This window comes from Crinia signifera, chromosome 11, assembly GCF_055691185.1.
Source record: "Crinia signifera chromosome 11, ASM5569118v1, whole genome shotgun sequence".
Taxonomy (NCBI): Eukaryota; Metazoa; Chordata; class Amphibia; order Anura; family Myobatrachidae; genus Crinia; species Crinia signifera.
Genome location: NC_139227.1, coordinates 118981495 through 119009477, shown reverse-complemented (window position 1 = coordinate 119009477; position 27983 = coordinate 118981495). Strand labels below are relative to the sequence as shown.

General features: G+C 46.8%; 1 protein-coding gene across 2 annotated transcripts in view; it reads left to right on the top strand.

Annotated features, from left to right (window-relative positions):
• The first annotated feature begins 745 nt into the window (after window positions 1-745).
• LOC146045576 (transmembrane protein 263-A-like) overlaps window positions 746-27983 on the top strand; it is a 282338-nt gene continuing 255100 nt past the window's right edge. For both annotated transcript variants that reach the window (XM_083164537.1, XM_083164536.1), the window contains exons 1-2: window positions 746-875; window positions 4999-5080. In XM_083164537.1, the coding sequence (XP_083020663.1) occupies window positions 870-875; window positions 4999-5080 (88 nt within the window). In that variant the 5' untranslated portion in view covers window positions 746-869. The remainder of the gene's footprint in view (window positions 876-4998; window positions 5081-27983) is intronic.

Sequence of the window (27983 nt, the reverse complement as noted above, 5' to 3'; positions counted from 1 at the left end):
ATTGGGTTCTTTTCCTGCGATTGTGGTGATCAATGGCATGAAAAGTACCAAATTGCATGTGACTAATTGCATGTAGGTCGACATACATTTGGTTAACCACTGATGGTCGACATGTGAAATAGACACAAGCATTAGGTTGGCAGTGGCAAGGTCGCCAGTCAAAAGGTCGACCTTGCCATTTTTGTCACTTTTCTTTTTAACTGAAGTGCCAACAGGCGTTATTTCATGCCCTACCAGGGAGAATTGAATAGTGTGCGCTCGCCATACGAGGGAACGCAGAACAATTTGACGTTACCTATGTCGACTATGTTGAAATTCGGGACCCAAAAAATTGCGAAAACTCATGTTGACCTTGTCACTGTGTTAAACTTCCTACATTTTTACATCAATGAATAAAGTAACAGTGAGCAAAGGGTTAAATGAGTCATCAGTAAGTCACATGCCGGAAATATGTTTTAATGGGTAACTGGTTGATAGGCACTAGTGTCTAGGTCAACACCATATCATGCACCATATTATCCCACACCCATATCGTGGATTAATATTTATCTGATTTAAAAGTCTCACATGATTGAAAGGTGATTTTCAGAACACAAACTATAGTATCAGGGCTCAATTCCCCGTCCGTGTTTGTTCCCCATTCAATAGCTACAGCGGATGCTATCCAAGGTGCTGAAATCAGTGGAGAGTGCCACACACAAGATGTCCGCCTCGTCCCGCAGCTCTAACAATTTACCAGCGTGATGTCATTTCCGCCCCCCTCTGAACCGGTGTTTACATGCTGAGCAGGCTGTGGATGAGTGGCTCACGCAGAAGGGGAGCCTGAGACACCCCTGTGCATATAGGATAACATTACTCAGCCCGCAGCCATGAAGGTGAGACTGAATGACTGTAGGAGGTCATGGAGTGTGCTGGCTGCATCTATTGAGTATACCTCTAGCTGCTCCTGTGTACTGCAGTGTGTTCATGTATGGCATGACTACAGTATATATAGTGCATTGTGTTATGCTGTTATATAGTGTAAGATTGTTGCATTTATTCTGGATTTGCTTGTTTTAAGAAATGTTGCTAATGATGCATGTTTTCTGATTCCTAACAATCATATTATTTTATGTCCAAATTTAAAAAGTACATTGTCCTAGCTGAATATAATGGAGGACTATTCCAAAATGTATAAAAGCTGCAATTTCCTTGAAATCCCCCCTCTAATAAATAAGGAACAATTTACCTTTTTAAATCCCTATTAATGACTTTTAAAGGAATAGGATATTTTTGTTAATTAAAAACTTCTTAAAACATTTTCAGAGGGATACGGTCACTGGGTCTACGAGCATAAGGTCGACAACACTAGGTCGACATGCAGAAAGGTCGACAGGTCATTGGGTCGATGTAAGCATTAGGTCGACAGTAAAAAGGTCAATATGGGGTTTTTCACTTTTTTTTTTAGCCAACATGTGCCGACAGAAGGTATTTCATGCCCTACCATCTACTAGGGTGTGGTGGGAGAATAAAGTAGTGTGCAGAGAGTAACGAGGCACCGTGCCCGAAACATGGCGGGCACAGCGCTACGTTTGAGTGTCCATGTCGACTGTGTCGAAATTCGGGACCAAAAAAAAAAGTGAAAAACTCCATGTTGACCTAATTCTTGTGTCGACCTAATGACCCGTCGGCCTAATGACCTGTCGACCTTCCTGCATGTCGACCTTCCTGCATGTCCACCTTCATTCATGTCCACCTTTATTCCACCTTTATTCATGTCCACCTTTATTCCACCTTTATTCATGTCGACCTAATGCTTGTCTGTTGCTGTCTGCCCAATGATCCATACCCTTTTCAGATGGTTGCACTCAGAAAATACCCTGAATAAAGTACATGGAATCATTCATTACGGTGTATTTGGGATCATGGATACAGCTGACCACTGGTTCAGCTTGGGCTTTTTATAGTATAAAAAATCAGGTCTCTCAAACCATAATGTGATGGTTATTTATAGGCTACCACTTCAAAGAAAATGACATCAGCGGCTGATGTGACATTATGGTAACGAATCTCAGTCAATTTGGATTAACCATATAGACCAGGGATGGGAAACCTTTGGCCCTCCAGCTGTTGAACTACATAACCCAGCATGTTTTGCAACAGTTTTAGCATGGCCAAATAGCAAAACTGTAGCAGGGCATGCTGGGATGTATAGTTCAACAACATCTGGAGGGCCAAAGGTTCCCCATCCCTGTTCTAGACCAGTGGTTCCCAATGCTGGTCCTCAAGTTCCCTCAACAGTGCATGTTTTCAAGGTCACCCGGCAGGTGCACTCATTACTCACTGACACATTTTAAAAGATCCACAGGTGCAACTAATTATTTCACTTTGATTCTTTGAGGAGACCTGGAAAACATGCACAGTTTAGGGTACTTGAAGATCAGGGTAGGAACCACTGATCTAGACTCAAGCATGGATATCCTTAAAACCTGCACTGTATTATTTTCAGCAATCCTACAATTATTTTGGGTGATTTCAATATCCTGATTGATTATTGTTTTGGCTCCTTGGTACTTTATCTAGGCCAGTGGTCAGGGAACAGGGGTAAATTGCCCCAAATGGGTTAAAAATTAAATTCCTGGGTCGCGCTGAGAAACACAGTCTGCATGCATATGAATCTATATTCAGCGTGACCGTCCATTACCCCCAGCAATTTCATTTAATTGCATATATAATCTATATATAGAATCTATACGCATGCCCAGCTGTGTGTGTTACAGTACTGTAGTGTACAAGGACGCAGTGCAGTGTGTCAGGCCCTTGTGTATAACACTCTTCTCTGCGTGATGCCCCGGGCCCTGCCTCCAAGTCCGACCGCTTCTTCAGTAGAGTCGACTAGTTGCTGTGCAATATCGGCAGCGCACAGCCTGTACTGCCGCTGCGGTGCAGAGTTTCTTTGCCCGGTTATAGGCTCCTGTCAGGGTACACCCATCTCTAGTCTAGGGGAAAACATTGCACATAGACTGTCATTATATCATCCTGTAATACTGACACTAGGGGGGTATTCAATGTCAGGGGAACCCCTTCCCCATTCTCGCTTTGCTCAACTTGAGTTTGGCGGTCAGGATTCAATGTCTCAGCCGCCGAGCGGCGAGAAAGGGGTGTGGCCGCGAGTTGAGGACGGAAATAGACAAGCTCCGGCCGGGAGCTCGCCTATTTCCGGCTTTTCTCGGCAGAACGAGCCCGACAGCTTGTGAGGTAAGTGTATCTAAATATATTTTGGGGTAAAAGGTAAAAAGTTCTCGTGACACCTGACCTAGGCTGACGGTTGCTATACGCTTGTTTGATTTGCGCCTTTTTCACCCGATTCTGATGCATCGGGACGAGAAATTGGGTGAAAAGTGTCAAATCCTATCCGATCCGATTCTGCTCCTATGCGCAGTCCCGTGCGCATCGGCGCTGGAGATGACCATGGCTGCCATAAAGATTTATCAGATCCCGCAGCCATGACTGGGATTGCATACAGTGCATCGCATACAAATGGACTACGCACGGTGGATCGTATGCGATCCTGCCACCTGGGAAGCTGGCGGGGAGTTCAAGGGAGATCGCCTGCGACTTCCAGCCTCTGAGTAGTCGCTGTTCTGTATGGGGGGTCTATATAACACTACGGGCGCCATGTTCTAAAGCAGGGGTGGGGAACCTCAGGCCCTGGGGCCGTATGCGGCCCCCGTAGGTGATGTGAGTGGCCCTCCCACCCTTTGCCAGGAGTCAAGTACAGGGGAATTCTCGCAAGAAGTTGGTAGTTCTTGCGAGATTCCTTTTAATTAACAGCAGCCAGAGACTGTCAGTCCTATTCAGTGGCAGCCGCCAGAGCGTGAAACGGCTGCAGCAGGACAATTTGTAAGAGAAATTTTTATATATGGCCCCCGAAGGATTTTTTCCCCATACAGACGGCCCTTGGCACAAAAAAGGTTCCTCACCCCTGTTCTAAAGGGATAATGCGGCTAAAAACCCTAGAACTTCTGCTGCATTTCCCCTTTGTATTAAGCATTCCGGTTGATAGGTCAGTAGGATGACCACTTCAGGTGCCAGGTTGACGTTGTCCCAAGCAAAAGGTCGCCAAGTCAATAGTCGACACAGGAAAAGGCCGACATGATTTTTTTTCTTCTTTCGTCCTTTTTTCCATGCTTTACGATTCTCGTGGATTGCAATTGGAACGTTTAAGTGTGCCAAGCGAGGCATCGTGCCCGAAGAATGACGGGCAAAGTGTTACATGAATTGGGAGTCCATGTCGAAAGCAAAAACATGAAAAACGCATGTCAACCTTTTTCTTGTGTAGACCATAGTCATGTCAAACTTTTGATTGTGTGTTTTGTCTGACCACCATGTGCGTGTCAAACTTTTTCTCATGTCGACCTTGTACTGGTTGAACATTCATGGTCGACCTTGACGTTTGCCTGCTTTACCCTGTAGATGCCTACTGGCTTCTTTCTGCATTCTGAGGTGTTGTTTCCCATATCAACCAATCAGATTGTATCATTTTCTAAGATGCAATACAGAATGTAATTGGTTGTTATGGGCAACATCACCTCTTGTCATTTTTAGAAGCTTTAGTAAATAAAGCACTAAGGGCCTTATTCTAGTTCACTCTTTCTGATCAAATCCTTCAAAGATTGGTAAAACCATGTGCACTGCAGGTGGGGCAGATGTAACTTGTGCAGAGAGAATTAGATTTGGGTGATGTTTTACTTCAAAGTGAGATCTATATTGCAATGTAAAAATAAAGCAGCCAGTATTTACCCTGCACAGAAACAAAATAACTCACCCAAATCTAATTCTCTCTGCACATGTTACATCTGCCCTCCTGCAGTGCACATGGTTTTGTCCATCTAAGAAGGATTTAGTCAGAAAGCGTGAACTAGAATAAGGGCCAGCCCTAAATCTGTTTCTTTGCCGTTGCTCCTGCTACTACCCTGTCACTACAGTTCATAACATGTTGAGTTCTTTTGATTTCAGGGACCAACTGAGATGCTGGAGGATAATGCTGCAGCCGCCGATGAGGAGGAGGTCGCTGTGCACCTGACAGAGGAGCCTGCAGGTAAGCTGGGCTTAGAGCGGCGGGGGGGGCTTTCCTCCATCACTGGTCATTGCAGTAGGTGGCCAGGCTTTGTGATTCTTCTGTAAGTGCTACGCTCATATTGTTAATGATCATTGACATTGAATTATTATGGATTTATCCTGTTCCTTTTCTATATTTGTCTACACTTTATAGATCGTACATTACAGCTGTGATTTAGGCCACATCATTCTGCATAATATATCTGGCTATGTCTCACTCAGTGCTGCAACGGTTGCGGTGGACTTACGGCTGGGTTGTAACTAGGCTAGTGCAGCGGTAACCCAGAGGGCGTGGCCAAGGGGACAAACCTGTTGCTGCCCTGGTGGCACCTATGTTTGGCCTGTAGGGTGTGTGGAACGGCAGACGGCTGTTGACTGGTGCGTCAGTTTCTGGATTCCGGTTCACTCTGTGTGACATCATGAGGTGGGGGGACGATAACAGGAGGCTGGGTATGGGGCACAGTAGTGCTCTGCTATGGCATGGGGACCTTGTGCCATCCTCAACAACTGGTCTTGCCCAAATATTGTGGCATTTTGGGATTGCTGATCTCCTGAGCCAAGTGACCAACATTCCTATAATTTATAACCCTTTTTTGTTGTGGAAGTGTGCAGCACCCACTAGGCCCAAGGTTGCGGCAGTGAGCTGCACACAGTAGGCCCGAGGTTGCGGCAGTGAGCTGCACACAGTAGGCCCGAGGTTGCGGCAGTGAGCTGCACACAGTAGGCCCGAGGTTGCGGCAGTGAGCTGCACATAGTAGGCCCGAGGTTGCGGCAGTGAGCTGCACACAATGAGAGCTGCACGCGCTAGGTTCCAGCATTAATATGATAGTACATAGTACTACATACACTAGATATTATGCTGTATTTTTTCATTGCCTTTATTGCTCCTGTGATTATACCTGTTCTTTTATCTATGTCTGGGTCAGTTGTGTTTCATCCTGTATTACCGGTAGTCCTGCATTATCAGACGCACGTTTATTAGATATAGTCACATGCAGAAACGTGATCTCAGTGCAGGGGTGTCCGCTATACGCACTGTTTGGGGATTTGGTGGCTCACTCTCCCTCCTCTTCGGAGAGTATAATGATGACTGCTACAAGGTTTTCCATATACATATTGAAGTCCGGTCTCAGCAGGCGCCTTCTGGTGTTGACACGGTGTCTTTGTACTGGCAGCAGACACTGACCATACCCAGGCTTCAGCCTGGAAACACAGGTACAAAACTAGTCAAAACGTTTCTTATGGATAAATGAAAAAAAGAAATTTTGTGCATAACGGTCGCCCTCCGGTTCCGTTATGTGGTGGGGAACATAGCCGTGGTTCTAATTGTCCATACATTGTATGATTGGCAGTCACCAGCACTAGTGTTACCTATCACTTTGAGCATAAATAATTTGTTTTGGTCATGGTTCCCAACCTGACGCACCCTTGCAAACATCCCGGGGCACCCCAAGGTGCCTAGACACACAGTTTGGGAACCTCTGGGTTACGGTATAGATGATAGACAAGCTTTAGGTCAACATGGACACAGTATAAGTGTACCGCGTCTTCTCGCATGGCTCACTGCTCTCGCCATGCTTCTGGCACGGCGCCTCGCTGCGCTCAGCACAATAATCTCACTCCATGCCCACTTGGATAGTCAAGTATGAAACTACCTTTTAATAAAGAAAGAGAAAAATGCATGTCGACGATGTTCATGTCGACTGTAAGCTTATGTCGACTTTCTGTCAATGTCAACCGTTCTTAGGTGCAGACCTAGGTACTTATTCTGGTTCACTCGCAAAGACAAATTCCTTCTCAAATGGACAAAACCATGTGCACTGCAGGTGGGGCAGATGTAACATGTGCAGAGAGAATTAGATTACACGGATAAAGCATTGATATATGAAATCCAAACTACACGGTTATCACAGAGCTGTCTGTCCTTCATGCCCCATATACACTAGCCGACCCTCCCCCCCCCACCACGCCAATATTGTCAGGGGCCCAGCGGTGGAATGCCGTCTCCGAGGTGATGGCAGGGAGGCGATGGGGAGAGTGACGGCCGTGCTGCCGCTGCGGCATGACTGTCATTCACGAGGACCTCCCTCGTCCGCTTCCCTCATCCGGCTCCCAGTACAAAGAGTATAGTTGGGAGCATGGATACCATCCCTCCTCCCCCTCAAGCAAATCAACAGCTTGAGGGGGAACAGGTAGTTATCCCGGTCGTGGGTATATGCAGGTAAGTATCCTCCAATGCGACCAAGGCGTTTCGTGTATTATGACTCTTCCTCGGGGCTATATGACTTTACCTGCTCCCAGCCGACTGTCATTGGTCCCTTTAAAGTATGCCAGCTCAAACATTCCTCAATTTTAGGGGTCGTGAAAGTGACTGGATACATCCAGTAATCCTGAGATGTAGGGAACAGAGAATTGTAGTGTCTAAGTGGCAGATTTATTAAGCTTGGAGAAGAGATAAACTGGAGATAAAGTGGAGAAAAGGTAAATGGAGATAAAGCACCAGCCAATCAGCTGTGTTTGAAAAAGACAGTTGGAAGTTGATTGGCTGGTGCTTTATCTCCTTTTACCTTTTCTCCACTTTATCTCCAGTTTATCTCTTCTCCAAGCTTAATAAATCTGCCCCTAAGTCTTTATTTCCTTTCGTCTTTATACGTTCCAGAGCGCCTGATGGCAAATTCAAACGTGGGTTGTTTTTCCCGGGTTGCCGGGTCTCTAAGGACTAAATTTACTTTGATGGGAATTCTATTGAAGCTGGGATGTTGCCCATAGCAACCAGCCAGATTCACTCTATTATGATCTAGATCAGTGATGGTTAACTTTAACACTGCAGCTGTTGTTGAACTACACATCCCAGCATGCCCTGCATCAGTTTTAGCATGGCCAAATAGTAAAACTATAGCAGGGCATGCTGGGATGTGTAGTTCAACAACAGCTGGAGTGTCAAGGTTAGCCATCACTGATCTAAAAGGTTCTAAATAAGAAGTGGGATCTGATTGGTTGGCAACAACCTTATCTTCAATAGAAGTCGCATCTTAGAAAAGTTAGCCCTTAGGGCAGTTTTCAATGCGGAGGGTTCGAGCTGTCACAGCGAGCACGGTCAGTATTCCACTGACCCCCTGCACGCGCCTTTTCCACCTCGCTAGCTTTTTAGAGCCTCGCTGTTTGGGGAATCCTCTCCGTCATCTGACAGCAAGGATTCCCCCAAAACGTTGAATAGGGTGAGTGCCCGGCCGGCTGGGGGTTAAATGGCGAGGATTGCTTGTTTTCGGCGATCCCCGCTGTTTAACCCCCCTCACCGGCCACAATGAATACACCCCTTAGAGTCCAACCTGGGCCATATCTGTGCAGGGTTTGTATGTACTCCTCTTGTTTTGGGGGGATTCCTGCTGCATGCTCCAATTTCCTCCCTTGCGCCATCACCTATAATGACCGAATGATTGGCTGCTACACTATATTACCCTTTAGGTATTCCATTTGTGCCTTTTGAAAATCCTTTTCTTTCCCGGTGTAGCCCCAGATAATAGACCCATTGAAGGACGGTCTCATCATTTCCTTTGTAGCGCCTGAGGTTTGTGTGACGGTCTCTACACACTGAACCATTGATTTCTTCTCCCTCTTGTCAGTTAGACCTGAGACTTCCATTGTTACGCGGACACAATCATTCAGTTTACTGGCAGACGTGACATGAGGAGTATATTGTCAGTATAATTGTTTAACGTCCCCGTATTTGTGTTCCTGTCGCTGTGTATGATCCAGATGAACGGAATTCGCTGATGAGTATTGAAAAAAAAAATGTTCCTTAAATATTACCACTTAATAGACCTATTAACTGTTGTATTGATCTTCTGCCTGACACCTTCCCACAGAGAGGGAAGGATTATTCTTTGTCTAGGCCAGAGAACAAGGTTATGCAGACGTACATAGAGGTCAAGCCAAGGATAAATGAGGGCCCCATACATATTAGACGATATATCGTTAATGATATGATTCGTATCGTCTAGTGTGTACGTGCAATATCGTTTACGATGCACCCCCCCTCCGTCGTATGTGCTGCATGTTAGTAGCATGAACGATATAGTTACCGATATCGTTCAATGTGTATTGGCTGTATCGTTTGCCCGGGGGCTCCGATGATATCTTTAATCATTTTGCTTCCAGAACGAATCGGCTAGTGGACCTTATTCTGGTTGAATTCAAATTTGCAGCCTTGAGAATTCTGGTGATGTCAGCTGCCCACCCACGTCACCGGGTGATTTCCATGGCAACGCTGGGCATTCCCATGTCCGCAACTATCTCCCCACTCCCCCCACATGCAATGTTGGGTGCACGCATCCGTCGTATGCACCTGCGCAGCAGTGCAGCTGCGCATGCACATACGCCAAACATCGGTCCGTATGGTCCTTCGGAATGGACCAGAATAACCCCCAGTGTGTATGAAGCTTAAGGACATGATTCAATAGTGATCGGTCCCCAGCATATTTGAGCCGGGGACCGATGGTGTGGCTCTGCCCATGAGCATCTTTGCGCCAATGCCGGGCCACTGTACGAACGCCTTTGGTGACTATCTGTCGCTGAGGCGTTTAAACAGGTAGGGGAGGAAGAGGGGTGGGCCCAGCATTTTATAGGCGTACCCATGAAAACACTGGACGTTTCGCTGTTAGGGACACTGAAGGAAATAAAAGTAAGTTCAGAGTTTGATTTCCAAAATGGAGAGATGTCATTTTGATGGTCGTCGTGCATCTCCTCGCATCTCACCAAGGGGATTCGGCGGTGGGGGCAGAAGTTGCGGTGGGCAGAAGTTGCGGTGGGATTGCAGTGTAATCAATGAGCGCTGTTGAATCACCCCCTAAATGTCTTCGGGTGTAGGATATGGAAAGTCCTGGGATTTTCGCAAGTTAGCAGATACATTTAAAGCAGCAACATTTAATGATGTAAAACCCAGGTTTCGCCGCACTAAACATTGCAGATAACAATTTATCTGCCGACTTTCTGAAATCTCAGATGTTTAAGATTAGTATGACATTTGGCACTAAATATTCCTTACTCTTTTAAAGCTATTGTACCGTTTTTCTGTATCCCCCGTCTATGTCTTATAATTCACTGATGGTGTAAAATTAAAAAAAAAAGATTAAATTTTTTTTTTTTTTTTAAACAACTATTTTACCGTGGGGTTACACTGGGTTCTAGGCTGTTGTCTATGTGAAATCTATATTAGGCTGGACCATTAATCCCATCGGAGATTTGGGGTTTTCCCCAGTTTGATTGTTCATCTTTGTTATAGAACATGTGACTTTTTCACAAACCAAAATCCATAATAATCCCTGAAGACGCAAATATCACTTTCACTAGACTGAAATCAGCAAGAAGGTCAACCCCAAGGATCACCCTGATACTTTCCGGCACGACCCTGTGGGGGTCGGTGCCTTTAAAGTTGATGCTGTTGTCTTTTAACATAAGGTATGTAGGAACCGCCAGAGGCCAAATGGGGATTCGTAGCATGGCGCCAATGGAACTCGTTAGCCTTCATCCCATGTATACCGATCACCGAATCAATCGACTCAGCTGAAAGATTGAGCTTATCAATAATACAGGGAACACAAACAAATTCATATCAATTGTATTTCTCTATTGTATTCTAGAAAATCCTAAACAGAATCTGATTGGTCGCTACGATCAAACAACAACAAAATCAGCTCTTTTCATTTTTAGAAGTTTTAGTCAATTTAACCCTTTGGGTTTGGTCATCATTTAAATAATGAACGCTATTTTGCATAACTGCAAGTATTCGTGCAAAAAAAGGATCCGATACCGGGATTATTAATTTCAATTGGATTAGAAAACTAATCTTGCTCATTGTTAATTAAATCCTCTGCTGCGCATCTTGAGGAGATACAGAATTAGCATACACCGTGTCTACGTACACTTTCTATGACCAGCAGAGGGCGCCTGGACACCACAGATCACTTAATGCTTTGCGAGCTTCTCCACCGCAGAGCAAATAGCCAAAGTTATTTGCTTACACAGTCGCAGTTCACAGACCTGTTCATTAAGGCATAATGGTCGTAATATATATATACAGTTTCACAGCCAGTGGGTTATTTCACTCGTTGACATGATTTATTTCCTTTAATTAGATTTTACAGTCCAATTTGGCAAAGGGTAAAAAGGTCTGCAATGAACATACAGTAGTACTCATTTTCCTGGTCTAAGCACCAAGTCCATTGTAAATCGAGTATTTTTCTATAGAACTTTGCAAGGCGTTTTAAAGGGCTGAACAGTTGAACCTGGGCCGGTTTCCTGAGCGTATAGTTCCTAGTTCTGAGTCAGGCACAAGTGGAATCACGGATTAACCGATCTGCGTTCAACATAGTGCATATGATACAAAGGGGTATATTCAATGCAGCCGGCAAGGGGGTTTGTATGGCGAGGATAGCTTGTTTTCGCCGTTTTCTATGGTCTGAGGAAATCCTCGCTGTCAAAGGACGGCGATGATTCCCAGGAACGGCGAGGTTCTCCCCAAATGCAGTGAGCCTGCCGCATATAGCACCGAGCCTTGCCATTTGGCAGCTGAGGTACGACGAGTGAAGTGGGGTCTGTTAAATACTGACCTCCGAACTATGACGGTGAGCTGTCGGCGCCGCTCGCCGCCATTTGGCATTGAATATACCCCATTGTAACAAATCAGAAACTGCGCCCAGATCAGGCATATTTGTGCGCGAACGGAGATTGCTGTTGTGTATGGATCGATCTACCACGGACAGACCACAATTTCCGTAAAATGAGAGTTACTGGGCAGCCACCGTTTGATGTCACACAACCGTCCTGTCATGTGAGTGTCAGCTGACTCTTTCCGCCAGCATGGCTGCAAGTCCATATACAGTGGACAATTGGCAACTCCCGTGTTGCGTGCTTTGACACTGTGCCTCCTCTGGAATTAACACAATATTTCAGTTGTGTTTCAACTTAAGGGGGGAACTGGCCCATAATGTATTTTGCAATACATTATGGGCCAGTACAAATTTGTTCTCAAAATGGTCAAAAGCCATTGGGGCAGAGGTTACATGTGCAGAGAGAGTTAGATTTGGGTGGGCTGTGTTGAAACTGAAATTTAAATTGCAGTGTAGAAATAATGCAGCCAGTATTTACCCTGCACAGAAACATAACTCACACACATATCTAACTCTCTCTATATACATTACATCTGCCCCGCCTGCAGTGCAGCATGGTTTTGCCCATTTTGAGAACAAATTTGTACTGCGATCATCAGATCTGAATAAGGGCCCAAGTCCAGCGAGGGGTGTGCCAAAAGAATTGCAGGCTTTGCAGAGAGCAGGTTTCGCTTCAGCACCACGGACAGTGCTATTGTCAATGGGCGACTGATGTCACAAATGTGAAGCCAAGCCCAGTTTACTAAACCTTCTGTAGTGTTCATTCTAGCACACGTCATCTTTGAAAACCCATGCAGTTCCTCTTCCCTGCCTGGGGTATCGCTGTCTGCTGTAGTGCTTCTAGCACAGTGTGGTCTGTATATCAGCACTGATATGCAAACCAGACCTGTGCTAGAAACACCACAGCAGACAGCGACACCCCAGGCAGGGAAGAGGGACTTCATGGGTTTTCAAAGATGGCGGGTGCAAGACTGAACACTATTCTATAAACGAAAATGTGATGTGATATTGCCGATAGCAACAACCAGATTTGGTCTATCAATTTCTCTATTGCAGCCTAGAAAATTATAGAATCTCATTAGTTGCTACGGGCAACATCACCTCTTTTTAATTTTCTTTAGAAGGTTTATTAAATTTAGCCCATAATGTTCACAGTACACTGAATTTCAAACATCACCAGTAATAGGAATATCGGTGAGACTGAGAGTGAGTGAGACAAATTTTTTATGGTTCATTATTCATTCATATTTCAGGGGGGGGGGGGGGGGGGTATTGCTGGGAAATAGCGGCGGGTACCTATTTAATGCAGTCTTTCCCGTCAGTATTGGAGAGGCATCTCGGCAAAACGGGCCTGACTTTGCCAAGAAAGGCCGTAAATTGTCAAGCTCAATACCGGAACTCGGCAAACCATGGCTGTTTCTCACGGCCACGCCCACTTTTCGGCACTCGGCAGGCAGGACATTGAATCCTGCCTGCCAATTTGCTGTCGTGCGGACTGAAAAAGAGGCAGGTTTATGACTGCCGGGATAACCTGGGATTGAATATTCCCCTCAGAGTTGAGATGGGCAAATATTTTAGCTGAACTGTAAATCGTTGTATATCAGCTACCAACACTTCACATTTTCCAGGCAACCTAGCTGCTGCACAGGTGCACTCATTATTTATTAACACATTATAAAAGATCCACAGGTGGAGCTAATTACTTCACTTGTGATTCTGTGAGGAGACCTGGAAAACATGAACTGTTGGTAGCTCTCGAGGACTGGAGTTGGCTGCCCCAGTTCTAAACTATGTATATGCAAGCTTGCACAAATCAGAGTCCTAATCATTTCAAATGCTTTTAAGCCTGCGACGTAAAGGGGTGTAACTCTGTTGTACTGCGGCGTCCTCAGGTAACTCTGCTGTGGGTGTGTTGAGGCAATTGCCAACCTGCATTTAATTTGCATCTGGAAAAGGCTGGTTCATCTCCAACCTGACGGTCTTGTAAAGTAGACATGGCCAACTTGTGACTCTCCAGCTGTTGTGAAACTACAAGTCTCGGCATGCCCTGCCACAATTTTTCTGTAAGGGAATACTAAAACTGTGGCAGAGCATGCTGGGATGTGTAGTTTCACAACAGCTGGAGCGCTCAAACTGAGAGGTCTGTGATCACATCATAGATGAGTACAAATCTACTCGTAGGTGAACACGAGTATTTATTTCCTGTGCTACATGCAGTGCTGCAGCAATTATACCTGGTTTGCTGTATGATGAACTCCATATTATACCCTCTTTATGTTTTGTCAGGACACTTTTTATTTCACTTTTTATTTTCAATTCTAAGCATCATTGAAGTCATCGGAATTTTCCCTGACCTATATGACTGTCCCAACGAGTGCAGTGAACACGGAGATGCCATCAAATACAATAATATCATCTACGCAGAGATTGCTCTAAACGATCAGTCATCACTCCCATTGGGTTACAAACCAGCCCCACTGAGTATTGATGCTCCCTCTTCTTGTAGAAATGGGCCGGTGAGGGACCCTGACAACTACTTGACGTGTTCGAATGTAGCTGAATGATATATTAAGAGGAACTCTGGGTGGGGCAGTTGGAGTGCAGAGGAGAAACACTCCCTGTGTATTATAATAGATATTACAATGTACTGTAGTTCCCAGCATTTGGTAGACAAGAGGGCCGTAGGCAACAGTGGACTCTGTGGTTGGCACAATTGCACCTGGATGGCATGGTCCGGTAGCCTGTTTTGGCTGCACTGCACTTTCTCCTGTTGGTGCCCCCCCCCCCCCCCCATCAGGTGACGTCACTGGTTTGTCAGGTGACGTCACTGGTTTGTCAGGTGACGTCACTGGTTTGTCAGGTGACGTCACTGGTTTGTCAGGTGACGTCACTGGTTTGTCAGGTGACGTCACTGGTTTGTCAGGTGACGTCACTGGTTTGTCAGGTGACGTCACTGGTTTGTCAGGTGACGTCACTGGTTTATGGGGTGGGGCCGGCACAGGGCAGCCATATTTATCTGATAATAATAATTAGAAAACCCTTTTGCAAATTAGCAAACCAAAGTCCGGGTAAAATGGTTTAATTGCAAACATTCCGTCCTATATCACTGCTTTCACTTTCTATATTAATGCCATAAACTCTTCTTTTTTTATTTTTAAATGACATCACAGACCTTTAATTTATTGTTTAAATTCAGCAGATATGATTACAGGGCCTGATTGCCATATATTGGGCCTATGGGTCCAGTTACCAATGCACTTTATCTTCCTCTTATACGTGGACTTGTGAATACTGTACATGAGACGGGGTCTCACATGACCGAGGGGGGATTTTCTGCACCTCTCTGAGAAAGTGCCGGACATAGAGGTATCAGGAATACGCCGCCCAACTAAGGTTTCTCCTGCCCGGCTCAGGTTCCAGGCCACAGCAAGGTTCTTATTGTGTGCTGCCGGAGCCCTTAAAACAAGCCTTGTTCTTTGTTCCGGGAGAGGCCATGGCGGAGCCTGGGACGGACGCGGCCGGCGAGAGACACATAAAGGAGATGGCAGAAGGCAGAGAATGAGGGGGAACCTGATCCAGACAGCAGAGGACAGCCATTGCTGCTTCTTCCCTCTGTGGTTAATTACCATCTGGGACCAAAGTGTAATAGCTTGTATAAGTAACTGTGTGTGTATATTTGTGTGTGTGTGTGTGTGTGTGTGTGTGTGTGTGTGTGTGTGTATATATATATATATATATATATATATATATATATATATATATATATATATATATATATAATGTAACACCTCTGAGCAGCCCTACAGACAGGGGGGCCAATGATGGACGTCATTGCGTCATTGCGCCTGCATTTTGCGTATGGAACTAAATGTGTATATTTGCCCCTATGCCAAGTTGTACCCCGTTATCTGTACTGTGGTTCAATGTCCATCCTCATTATGAGTGTATTGATGCCCATCCTCATAATCAGCCCTATGTGTATTTAAGGATGCTGTTTACATCACAGCAAATGGGATGGCAGCATTCAGAATTCCGACATCGGCAAGCTCACTGGGAGGGAGAATGTTAGGGTTAGGCTGCGGGATGGAAGAAGGTTAGGGTTAGGCTGCGGGGCGGGAGAAGGTTAGGGTTAGGGTTAGTCTGCGGGGCTGGAGAAGGTTAGGGTTAGGCTGCGGGGCGGGAGAAGGTTAGGGTTAGGCTGCGGGGCGGGAGAAGGTTAGGGTTAGGGTGCGTGGCGGGAGAAGGTTAGGGTTAGGCTGCGTGGCGGGAGAAGGTTAGGGTTAGGCTGCGTGGCGGGAGAAGGTTAGGGTTAGGCTGCGTGGCGGGAGAAGGTTAGGGTTAGGCTGCGTGGCGGGAGAAGGTTAGGGTTAGGCTGCGTGGCGGGAGAAGGTTAGGGTTAGGCTGCGGGGTGGGAGAAGGTTAGGGTTAGGCTGCGGGGTGGGAGAAGGTTAGGGTTAGGCTGCGGGGCGGGAGAAGGTTAGGGTTAGGCTGGGGGGCGGGAGAAGGTTAGGGTTAGGCTGCGGGGTGGGAGAAGGTTAGGGTTAGGCTGCGGGGTGGGAGAAGGTTAGGGTTAGGCTGCAGGGTGGGAGAAGGTTAGGGTTAGGCTGCGGGCCGGGAGAAGGTTAGGGTTAGGCTGCGGGCCGGGAGAAGGTTAGGATTAGGTTGCGGGCCGGGAGAAGGTTAGGGTTAGGCTGCGGGATGGGAGAAGGTTAGGGTTAGGCTGCGGGGCGGGAGAAGGTTAGGGTTAGGCTGCGGGGCGGGAGAAGGTTAGGGTTAGGCTGCGGGGTGGGAGAAGGTTAGGGTTAGGCTGCGGGGCGGGAGAAGGTTAGGGTTAGGCTGCGGGGTGGGAGAAGGTTAGGGTTAGGCTGCGGGGCGGGAGAAGGTTAGGGTTAGGCTGCGGGGCGGGAGAAGGTTAGGGTTAGGCTGCGGGGCGGGAGAAGGTTAGGGTTAGGCTGCGGGGTGGGAGAAGGTTAGGGTTAGGCTGCGGGGCGGGAGAAGGTTAGGGTTAGGCTGCGGGGCGGGAGAAGGTTAGGGTTAGGCTGCGGGGCGGGAGAAGGTTAGGGTTAGGCTGCGGGGCGGGAGAAGGTTAGGGTTAGGCTGTGGGGCGTGAGAAGGTTAGGGTTAGGCTGCGGGGCGTGAGAAGGTTAGGGTTAGGCTGTGGGGCGGGAGAAGGTTAGGGTTAGGCTGTGGGGCGTGAGAAGGTTAGGGTTAGGCTGTGGGGCGGGAGAAGGTTAGGGTTAGGCTGCGGGGCGGGAGAAGGTTAGGGTTAGGCTGTGGGGCGTGAGAAGGTTAGGGTTAGGCTGCGGGGCGGGAGAAGGTTAGGGTTAGGCTGCGGGGCGGGAGAAGGTTAGGGTTAGGCTGCGGGGCGGGAGAAGGTTAGGGTTAGGCTGCGGGGTGGGAGAAGGTTAGGGTTAGGCTGCGGGGCGGGAGAAGGTTAGGGTTAGGCTGTGGGGCGGGAGAAGGTTAGGGTTAGGCTGCGGGGCGGGAGAAGGTTAGGGTTAGGCTGTGGGGCGTGAGAAGGTTAGGGTTAGGCTGCGGGGCGGGAGAAGGTTAGGGTTAGGCTGTGGGGCGTGAGAAGGTTAGGGTTAGGCTGCGGGGCGGGAGAAGGTTAGGGTTAGGCTGCGGGGCGGGAGAAGGTTAGGGTTAGGCTGCGGGGCGGGAGAAGGTTAGGGTTAGGCTGTGGGGCGTGAGAAGTTTAGGGTTAGGCTGCGGGGCGGGAGAAGGTTAGGGTTAGGCTGCGGGGTGGGAGAAGGTTAGGGTTAGGCTGTGGGGTGTTAGGTTAATATTAGGCTCTTGGGAGCAAGGGGAAGGTAAGTATACTTACCGCACTCCTGTTGAGATTTCCCCTGGAAGATGCTGGTGTAGGTATCCGGACCGCCGGTCATCCATAAGTATTCTGTGTATTAATGCTTCTGCACAGACGCACTGGGGTTATATCACTAAGATGTCCATAGCAACCACCCAGATTCTAATTATTTATTAGCACATTCCAGAAGGTCATATATGGAACCTGATTGGTCTTCAATAGAACTCCCATGTTAGTACATTTACCCCCCTTTCTCTGAACATTGCCCCGTTACAGCACAGTTAATTATACTCAGCAATGTGATTTATGGTAATGCCCAAAGGTTGGGTACCAAATATCATCAGTCGTTCATAATGCTTACGCTGACCACATCAATGTTCATCATGTAGACCGTGATGGAATGTAGATATGTCCTGGTGGCCCAGTGGCGACTTACCTGCTGCCGCCCGCTCCAGCATGTCGCCATGTTGAATGTTACCATTTTAGCAATGACGACATAATAACAATTTTTCACTTTTTGGGGGGTCCATAAATTGTCGGAAACTGGCGCGGATTGTAGGAAAACAGCCACGAATTCGACAATCTGCAGTTGTTTCTGAGAAACAGATCCGACTATAAAAAAATTGGATCTGACCGCCTTCAATGCTGATAGCCTTCAATGCCCTTTGACTACATCCCATGGCCAGTAGCAAAAAATAAGCCAATGGTAACGTCCAGAAGGATGTGCTATAACTGGCACCACGGCGTAATAGCCCAGCAGAAAGTATTGCTCAGCAGAGAGAATGTTCAGCGATAACTGCAATTTCCTTGTGCGTCCTCCTGGGGCTCCCTCCATCACAGACGCGGCCCAGCAATGTGCTTTGCAATCATTGAATCTTTTTTCCAGGCATTTTCCTGGTTAAAAATTGCGTTCTCCTGTTCAGGACTGGAACATCCTCACTGGGGTCATTGTGCTATCACCAGCAAAATCCTTAATTATTCTGTCCAGAAATCTCCTACTTCTGCTCGCTCTAGTCTATATGGTCGTCACGCTGGCCATAAAGTCCGTTCAGCAGGCTGCCAGCCGGTCGCACTTTATTCTGCCGCTGAGTGTGGGTGAGCGTTAACATAGAAACATAGAATGTGACGGCAGATAAGAACCATTTGGCCCATCTAGTCTGCCCCTTTTTTTACCCTTCAGGTAAACTCAACCCTTTTCAATCCTTATTTCTTTGTAAGGATATTCATATGCCTATCCCAAGCATGTTTAAATTGTTCTACTGTCTTCCTCTACCACCTCTGATGGGAGGCTATTCCACTTATCCACTACCCTTTCTGTGAAGTAATTCTTTCTAACATTTCCCCTGAAATTACCTCCCTCCAGTTTCAGTGCATGTCCTCGTGTTCTATTACTTCTTTTCCTCTGAAGAAAATTTCCCTCCTGTACTATGTTAAAACCCTTGATATATTTGAAGATTTCTATCATGTCCCCCCCTTTCCCTTCTCTGCTCCAAACTATACATGTTAAGATCTTTTAGTCTATCCAGGTAAGTTTTGTGATGTAGACCATGCACCATTTTAGTTGCCCTTCTTTGTACACTCTCTAATGTATTTATATCCTTCTGGAGATATGGCCTCCAGAACTGAACACAATACTCTAGATGAGGTCGTACCAATGACCTATAAAGTGGCATTATTACGTCTTTTTTTCTGCTACTGATTCCTCTCCCTATGCAACCAAGCATCTGACTAGCCTTCCTCATTGCTTTGTTACATTGCCTCCCTGCCTTTAAGTCACTTGAAATAGTGACTCCTAGATCTCTTTCCTCCTCAGTAGTTTCCATTATAGTACCCTTGATACCAGGGCCGGACTGGCCATCTGGCAGTTCTGGCAAATGCCAGAAGGGCCGATGGCCTTGTGGGCCGATTTTGTGCAGAACTTGTAGTCATACGGCACCTGTGCCTGCCCCGCTGTCTCCTTGTCCATCACTGTGACGGCCGCCACGTCATTTGCATATTGACGCCATGACTCCTGAGCCCGCCCGCTGCCTCCAGTCCTTGCTGCATGGCCAGCCTGCGCTGCCCGCCCAGCCCATCATCACCATGACGCGGCAGCAGCTGCTTCTGAGCCCGCCCCACTGCCTCCAGTCCTGGCCATCACAGTCTGCACCGCCCCAGCCGTCATTACCATTTTATCGTCATGACGCCGTAGCGTCATGATGCCGCCACACCTGACCCACCGGCACCACCACATCCATTTCCAGCAGCTAGAAAATCTGCAGCAGGGCGCCATGGCAGTGGGGTTCTATTTAAGTAGAGTGCTTGGCAGAGCCAGTCACTTGGTGACTGTAGTCGGATTTGTCCTGCAATGCCAGTGCCTACAGTGGAAGCCAAGACTAGTAAGTGTCCTGCTCTTGTTTTTTTGTCTATGGGGCATAACTGTGTGCAGCATATTGTGTAATGGGCATCACAGTGTGCGCTTAATGTGTAATGGGCATATTATGGTGTGTGGCATAATGTGGAATGGGCATAATGGTGTGTTCCATAATGTGGAATGGGCAGTGTAATGCCTCCTTTTTGTGATGCCACGCCTCCTTCCTATGAGGCCACACAACCTTTTCGCCATGCGGCTTCGCCGCACAAGGGTCCCGCCTGCTGCAGGTGGGCCTGTGTGCTCTAAAAATGCCAGGGCCGATTTTTGGTCCCAGTCCGGCCCTCCTTGATACTATATTGAGCCTTTGGGTTTTTGAGTCCCAAGTGCATAATTTTGCATTTTTTAGCATTAAACTGTAGTTGCCATTCTCTTGACCAATTCTCAAGTTTACTTAGATCATCAGTCATTTGATTTACCCCTCCTGGTGTGTCTACTCTGTTGCATATCTTTGTGTCATCTGCAAAAAGGCATACTTTCCCTTCAATACCATTTGCAATGTCACTAACAAAGATATTAAAGAGCACTGGTCCATCAGTGCTCTTTAATATCTGTTCAAGCCGAGAAGAATTTCATTACAATTTTGGGCTGAATTCACGCTTTAGAATTTATAGATGCTCCTCCTCATAGGGATGAAGCTCAGAGCAGTGGTGTAACTATAGCACCGCAGCCCCCACGGTTGCGGGGGGGCGCTGTGCATATGGGGGCGCCGGGGGGGGGGCTGCAGTGCTATAGTAATCCCCCCGCCCCCCATCCCCCACATGCTTACCTGTCCGCGCGTCCCGGCTCCCCTCCTGGCTTCAATCAATGCCATGGAGACAGACCACGATAAAATGGCCGCCCCATAAAGCAGACTGTTCTCTGAAACTGTCTGCGGTATGGGGGCGGCCATTTTATCGTGGTCTGTCTGCATGAAATTTATTGAAGCCAGGAGGGGAGCCGGGACGCGCGGACAGGTAAGCATGCGGCAATGGGGGGAGGGGGGCCGGCTGGATGGGCGGGGAGGGGGGGCGCCCCCCCATTAACGGCCGGGGGGGGGGGCAAACAAAGCTATGCCGCTGGCTCAGAGGGCGGGGCATTGACCACCACTACTTGCCAAAGATTGACAGGCCATGGAACATAGAACAGTGCTGTCCACCTAAAGATTTCAGATGCGGGGGAATCCAGAGAAAGCGGTCATTATTATAGGTGTCTATGCACCAGGGTGACCTCTCCAATATCTATTGTATAGTTCGTGTGATGTTCAGGCTCCCATGGTCCTCGCATCATATCGGACCTGATGTCAAACACATGCGATTTTGACACTTTTCATCTGATTTCATTCCAGAATGGGAGGAAACATGACTAAATTTCTGTAGATTCGCCCTAGAATATTGGTACCTTTACTCAGTTTAAGAGATCGGAGGCCGTGTGCAGACTTCATAGCAGCCCCATCCCCTCTGGCAGCGCACGAGATGCTGGCTTCCTGACAGTCTAATGTGCAGGTCCCGGGTGCCATGTTCCTGGAGACTTCACTACTGAGCATGTGCAGGAATTTGGAGCCATGTTCTTAGAGACTTCTTGACTGCACACATGCAGATCTTGGACGCCATGTTCCTGGAGACTTTAATACTGTGCATGTGCAGGTCTCAGGCACCCTGTTCCTGGAGACTTCTCTACTGAACATGTGCAGGACTTGGGCACTCTGGATAGATGAGTATAATTATATTGGTTAGGGCATACTGTAAGTATAATTATATGTGCGGGCACCGCACTCCCTGCACCTATTATACAGTAGAAACACTCCACTGTGTCACAGGGCTAAAGTATAAATATAGCAAATACTGGGTGGATTTTTTAAATGATTCCTAACTACATTCCTAATACCATATATGCATTATGCAGTCAGATCTGGACCATTCATTTTCACAGTTTGTATCCACGGCAAACCACAAATGATCATCTGTGGGATGTGCCGAATTGTCTGTCAGGAAAATGGTGGGGAGGCCATTTTTGTTATGATTTTGCAGGGCTGCCATATTGGATTCTGGCCTCTAGAGAGGTTAGTATCAAAGAAATGGTTAAAGAGGCCCTTATTCTGGTTCATTTGCAGCGGACGCTCGTGGAACGGGGACCGTTGTTTTGCATATGCGCAGCAGAATTTCTGCGCATGTGTATACGTTGGGTGCGTGCGAACTTGACAAAAAGTCTGTTTGCCGGGTGCATGCACCCAGCCTTGCGAGTGGGGGGTGCAGAGGGGCGTGGGGTGCCGGCCTAGGCTATTGGCATATGTGAATGTCCATCGTTTCACGGGCGTTCCGATGAAAACACTGGGCGGACACACGCTACTGCATTCATGGCGCACATGGGGGGGCGAACAGCTGACATAACCGGATGTCGGCTGCCCACCCAATTCCCTGCAGTTCTACACGCATATGTAAGTGTGATCTGGACGACCCTGACATATGTGCGCGCCTTCGCCATCATTCGATGGTTGGCGACCATCAAGACCATTCATGTAAAACATCCATTCGCAAGCCTTGCAAACGAATCCCGCTTGCGAATGGGTGGCGCCGGCTAACCGTTCGCAAAGCTGGGTTAGGGTGACTTGCAAGGATGTGAATTCCCATCCGAGAGGGCCAACCAGAATAAGGCCCAGAGTGTGCATTGTGGGCCACACTGACCCGAGGGGCCGCATGGACTGCGCAATCTGCACCCATTGTAAATCCGCCACTGGCATTACTATATAACGGTGTGATGCTCGTTGGGGGTCATCGTTACGGATGAGCGTGTATATAAATACACAATCACCATGACACTGATTTACCAACGCTTACTGGAAGATATAAGAAGGTTGCTAGTTCAAGGATAAGCTACGGTGGACCGTTCTTATCCGCCGCGTTTGCTGCTGTTCCCACATTACCGCTTACCTGATGTTTCCCTCCTCGGTTTTGATGCGTTGACTCTTTTTCAGTAATCCTCCAGCTTCTGGGGACCCGAAGACTTATAGCTGGAGATTAGCGAGTTCCAAGGCCGGATGAAACCAGTGTCCAGCATAGCAAAGTGGATGCTTGTTTCTTACCTTCCCTACCCTGCATCTGCTTACTGCAGATTACTCCCCCCCGTCCTATGGGACTCTCTATGAATAACTTGCTTTCAAAATAAAAAAAAGCAATTAGCTATTGAATGCCCTCCCATAAATAAAGATTTCAGTAACTGTATCGGTTCCCCAGACGATGGAAAGAATTCTCAGAGTTAGGAAGGAAATGTATGGATTTCAAATCCATGTCACTCGTGTATTTGTTGCAACAGTTACAAACCTATTCCCTAATTAGCACTTATGCACTCGTAGAGACTCTCCCTGGGGTCACTGACCTACAGTATACTTGTTTTACTGCTTAGGGGCTGATGCCGTGTGTGTGCACTACACCAGTTTGTGTCTAATGAGTTTCTGGTACACTACACAAACAGTATGCACCTAGTGTGGCAGGGACTGCAGACAGTACTTCCCCATGAGCTGAATATGGAAGATCCAGCCCAGGGTTTAGAGCAGCATCAGCAGGGCTAGTCAGATCCAGTCCGGGTTTTCCGAAGATGTATTTTTTCAATCACTGTCTGCTAATTAACAACACCTGTTACTTCCTGTTATATGTTTGTCTAGAGCAGAGGGACAGTGTTCACAATGCCTTTTAGCGGCTGGGTGATAGGCTGGGGAATGTGGGGATTATGTTAGGATTCTCTGCAGTGTACCCTTATTGTGAAGTGTGTGGGTTGCCTGCTGGAATACGTGCAATTGCTGTAACCTGAGTATTGCCAAGCTGTTATCCTGGTATGCTTTCTACTGGCTGCAAATAAAGACCCAGACTTTAATATCGATCCAGCCTATGCGATTCCTTATGACATTATGCAAACTTGGCTTCTGCCACTATGCCCACCAGCATCCGGTTGGAGGGAGGGGTATAGTCTGTCTCCTTCTGGATCTCTTGACCCTGTAGAACTCAGTCCAACCATAGCACCATTTTAGAGATATAAAGTACTGTAAATAAGTGGATGTCTTCCAATAATCAACTTGTACCATAACAACTGCTTCTTTCTGTTTTGCACTGTAGGTCACGTTACGCATGGCGTTACTTAAACTATCCATTATGAATAGTGATTTAGTGACTCTTGTACTTATTACCAACATTTTGGATATTGTTTCCACCATAGCCACATACAAAGCTGAAAGATGGGACTAATTTAGCTTGGGCTACAGTTTTGAAAATCCGCGGCACTCACAACCTGCCGCCTCGGGTTGCGGATTTTCAAAACTGTAACCCAAGCTAAATTAGTCCCATCTTTTGCAAAAAGTCTGCGGCGCAGCTCAGTCGTAAAGCCTGTGGCGCACCAAAAAGGTGCTAGTTAGCACTATTTGAGATTACGCCTGTATATGCGAAAAATGCAAGGCGTAACTGGGAGGCAATGGAGTCATCAGCCGCCGGGCTCCTGCTCTAAAGGGGGAACCTCTCCTTCCCTTTAAGTTTGAATCCGTTAATTGAAAGCTATCAATACCGCTTCTGTGGCTGACTCCTCCTCACACTCTCTTTATTTGAAAAATAATATACATACATACATACATACATACACACATGCATACATATATTTATATATGGTGGTGTGTGTGTGTGTGTGGGGGGGGGCACCAATATTTATCTTGCCTCCGGGTAACTGGGAAGAATTTACGCCACTGGACAAGCAGATTTGATTAACAAGCGCATGCCAAAAAGTCAGTGATTCCTCCAAAAGATTCGAACAAAGACCAATTTAAGGAAAAAAATCTCTGGAACGTTGACCGCAGTATAGTATGTGCTACAGTCAGAGCTTTATCCTGCCCCCAAGACCCGACCAGCGGGATGTCACTAGCTCTGTACTGTAATCCAAAAACACCTGCAGGATTCTGGTCACCCTGACAGCTAATACCGTCAGAGCCGGCGCTGCGAAGACGTACCATGACTTTACCGCAGGTAATTACAGTAACATATTCGCACATGGGTAACGTTCCCCTTTAATGTAACATAGACACGGTCTTTATGCCCTGTGGAATGTCACCTATAAAGCCATCCTAATAATCTTCTTAGAACAGGAGGGATATACGATACAGACTTTAGAATGTTTCAAGGGAGAGAGAGAAGATATTTTCTTTTTCCAGCAAAGCGAGGATCAAAACAAAGGCGATGTTTGTCTGGTTTTTATTTTTTGTGCAGTGCAGAGATATCGCTGCTACTGTAGCTGCAAAAAGGGAGAAATCCACATTAAAAGTAATCAAAGTTATTTCTTTGATACATGGTCCTCCTGATTCCTATAGTGTAAAAACTAGGGCAAAATGTACTTTAGGCAACTTTCCGTACGGGCTGCGATGTTGCATAAGAAAACAAGATCCGTTTAGAGCAGTCGGCAAGCTCAATGGCATTTATTTAATTTGTCGCAAATATCTCAGTGTATTCAGATTATAAACTAATTAGAGATCTTCAAAGGATAGCACGGAAAACACATGACAGCCCCGGCCGCAGTGCTGTATTCACGACAGCGGATTCGCCTCCGTGTTTACAGTACAGTTGCTGGAGTAACAAAGTATTCACGACACAGCAATGCGACCCCATAAAGTAAGTTACGTGGAACATTTGTCAGTCATTCGTATGCAAAGAGCATCTCCGTTTTGTGGATGTGCCGCACCGATTGTTCAGGAAATCGGTGGTAAAAGCGAATGGCGATTTTGTTGCTTGAGTTTTCATTCTAGCAACCTGCACCTTTCAAAAACCCATGTAGTTCCTCCTTCCTGCCTGAGGTGTCACTATCTGCTCTTTCTTTCTTCTTCTAGCACAGGCTGGTCTGTATCACACTATTGAGCTAGAAGCACCAGAACAATGGAATTTGCTGAGAAACTCCTATATCTAGGTGATTCCAAGGGCAATGGGTCTTATTCTAGTTCACTCTTAGAGGCAAATTCCTTCTTAGCTGGACAAAACCTTGTGCACTGCAGGTGGGGCAGATGTAACGTGCAGAGAGATTTAGCTTTGGGTGAGTTATTATGTTTCTGTGCAGGGAAAATACTGACTGCTTTATTTTTACACTGCAATATAGATCTCACTTTGAAGAAAAGCCCACCCAAATCTAACTCTCTCTGCACATTTTACATCTGCCCCACCTGCAGTGCACATTGTTTTGCCCAGCTAAGAAGGAATTTGCCTCTAAGAGTGAACTAGAATAAGGCCCAATGTTAGTTTTTGCGCCTGCTACTTTATTTAATGGCAATTTTGTGCACTGTAAAATTCCTAATGATAATATTTAGACTCCCCTCTTTTTTAGCTTTGTGTCGACAAATACAAAAGGTCAACACAGTCAATATAGGAGTGGTTAACACAAGAAAAGGTTGACGTTCTTTTGCGTGTGTTTAACCACGTGTAAGCCAAGTTACACTCGCCACGCGTTGTCCAGTCGACCATTTGAACCTGACGATCCTTTGAACCTGTTGACCTTAAGTACTGTTCCCCTTTTCACATGTCAACCTTTTTGTACTTGCTGACCGAATGCGTGTCGTCCATAAGCTGTCGATGTAATGATTGATGACCTATTTTCCGATAGGCTAGACAAGCAGCGTAAGGGCACAAAATGTGTTCAAAATAATGTGATACCATTGAGATGAATGGAGCGTTTCGGTTCCTGGCTTGAAGTGAACAGCGTCCGAATGGGAAACAAAGCGCAAGTGTCCGTAGACATATATACACATAGGAGGCGATTCTGTTATTGGCAAACCTGCTGCCGGAGCGACGATTGTATAAAACATAAGAACAATGTTTTGGATCGTTACTGGAGATGCGATGTATTGATAGAATTGATCCAAAAATCACAAAAGCAATGATCAACCTCCCTGTTCCCCGGCGTTGCTGTTTATCCTGCTCCGCTGTGTGTGCGTTCGTCATTCTTGTAGTTTTGTAATTGCACATCTGACATTTTAACGGATCTTTTAAACCTTGCTTTAATATTGCAAGTCAGAGGAGACCCTAATGGTTAAGGGGGTCTATTTACTAAGCCTTGGAGAGGGATAACGCCACAAAAAAACGTGAAAAACTTGTGTTGTCATTGTTGACATGTTCCCATTGATCTTCTGTCGCTGATGATCTAAATGCTGCCGACCGGATTTAGGTGTCAAACTAGCCGCGTTCGATCATTAGTGGTGGACCATTTGATTGTCAATCTAGACCTCATCGTTCTGCTTTGTCCTAACCAAGTTCCTTACCTGCCATAGCCCAATCACACTACCCAAATGACCTGGGGGGAAGAAAATATATCAAACTTCGGGGGGGAGATAAAGTACCAGCCAATTCAGCTTTTAACTGTCATTTTTCAAACACCCTATAGCATGGCAGGAGCTGATTGGTTTGGGGGAGATGGGGCATCACGGACGGTGTAATGGTTATAGCATTACTGCCTCACAGCGCTGAGGTCATGGGTTCTATCCCCACCATGTGTTATATATACGGGGCAGTACGGATGGTGTAATGGTTACATTACTGCCTCACAGCACTGAGGTCATGGGTTCTATCCCCACCATGTGTTATATATACGGGGCAGTATGGACGGTGTAATGGTAAGCATTACTGCCTCACAGTGCTGAGGTCATGGGTTCTATCCCCACCATGGCCCTAACTGTGCGGAGTTTGTATATTCTCCCTGTGCTTGTGTGGGTTTCCTCCGGGCACTCCTGTTTCCTCCCACAATCCAAAAATATACTGGTAGGGTTATTAGCTCTCAACAAAATTAACCCTAGAATGTCTGTGTGCGTGTACATGTGGTAGGGAACATAGATTGTAAGCTCCACTGGGGCAGGGACTGATGTGAATGTTCAACTATACTCTGTACAGCACTTCGGAATATGTGTGCGCTATCTAAGAAACTGATAATAATAAATACTTTATTTTTCTCAAAGGTTTGATACATCGCCCCCCTGGTGCCCAAATACCGGAACCCTCCCAACCTGCAA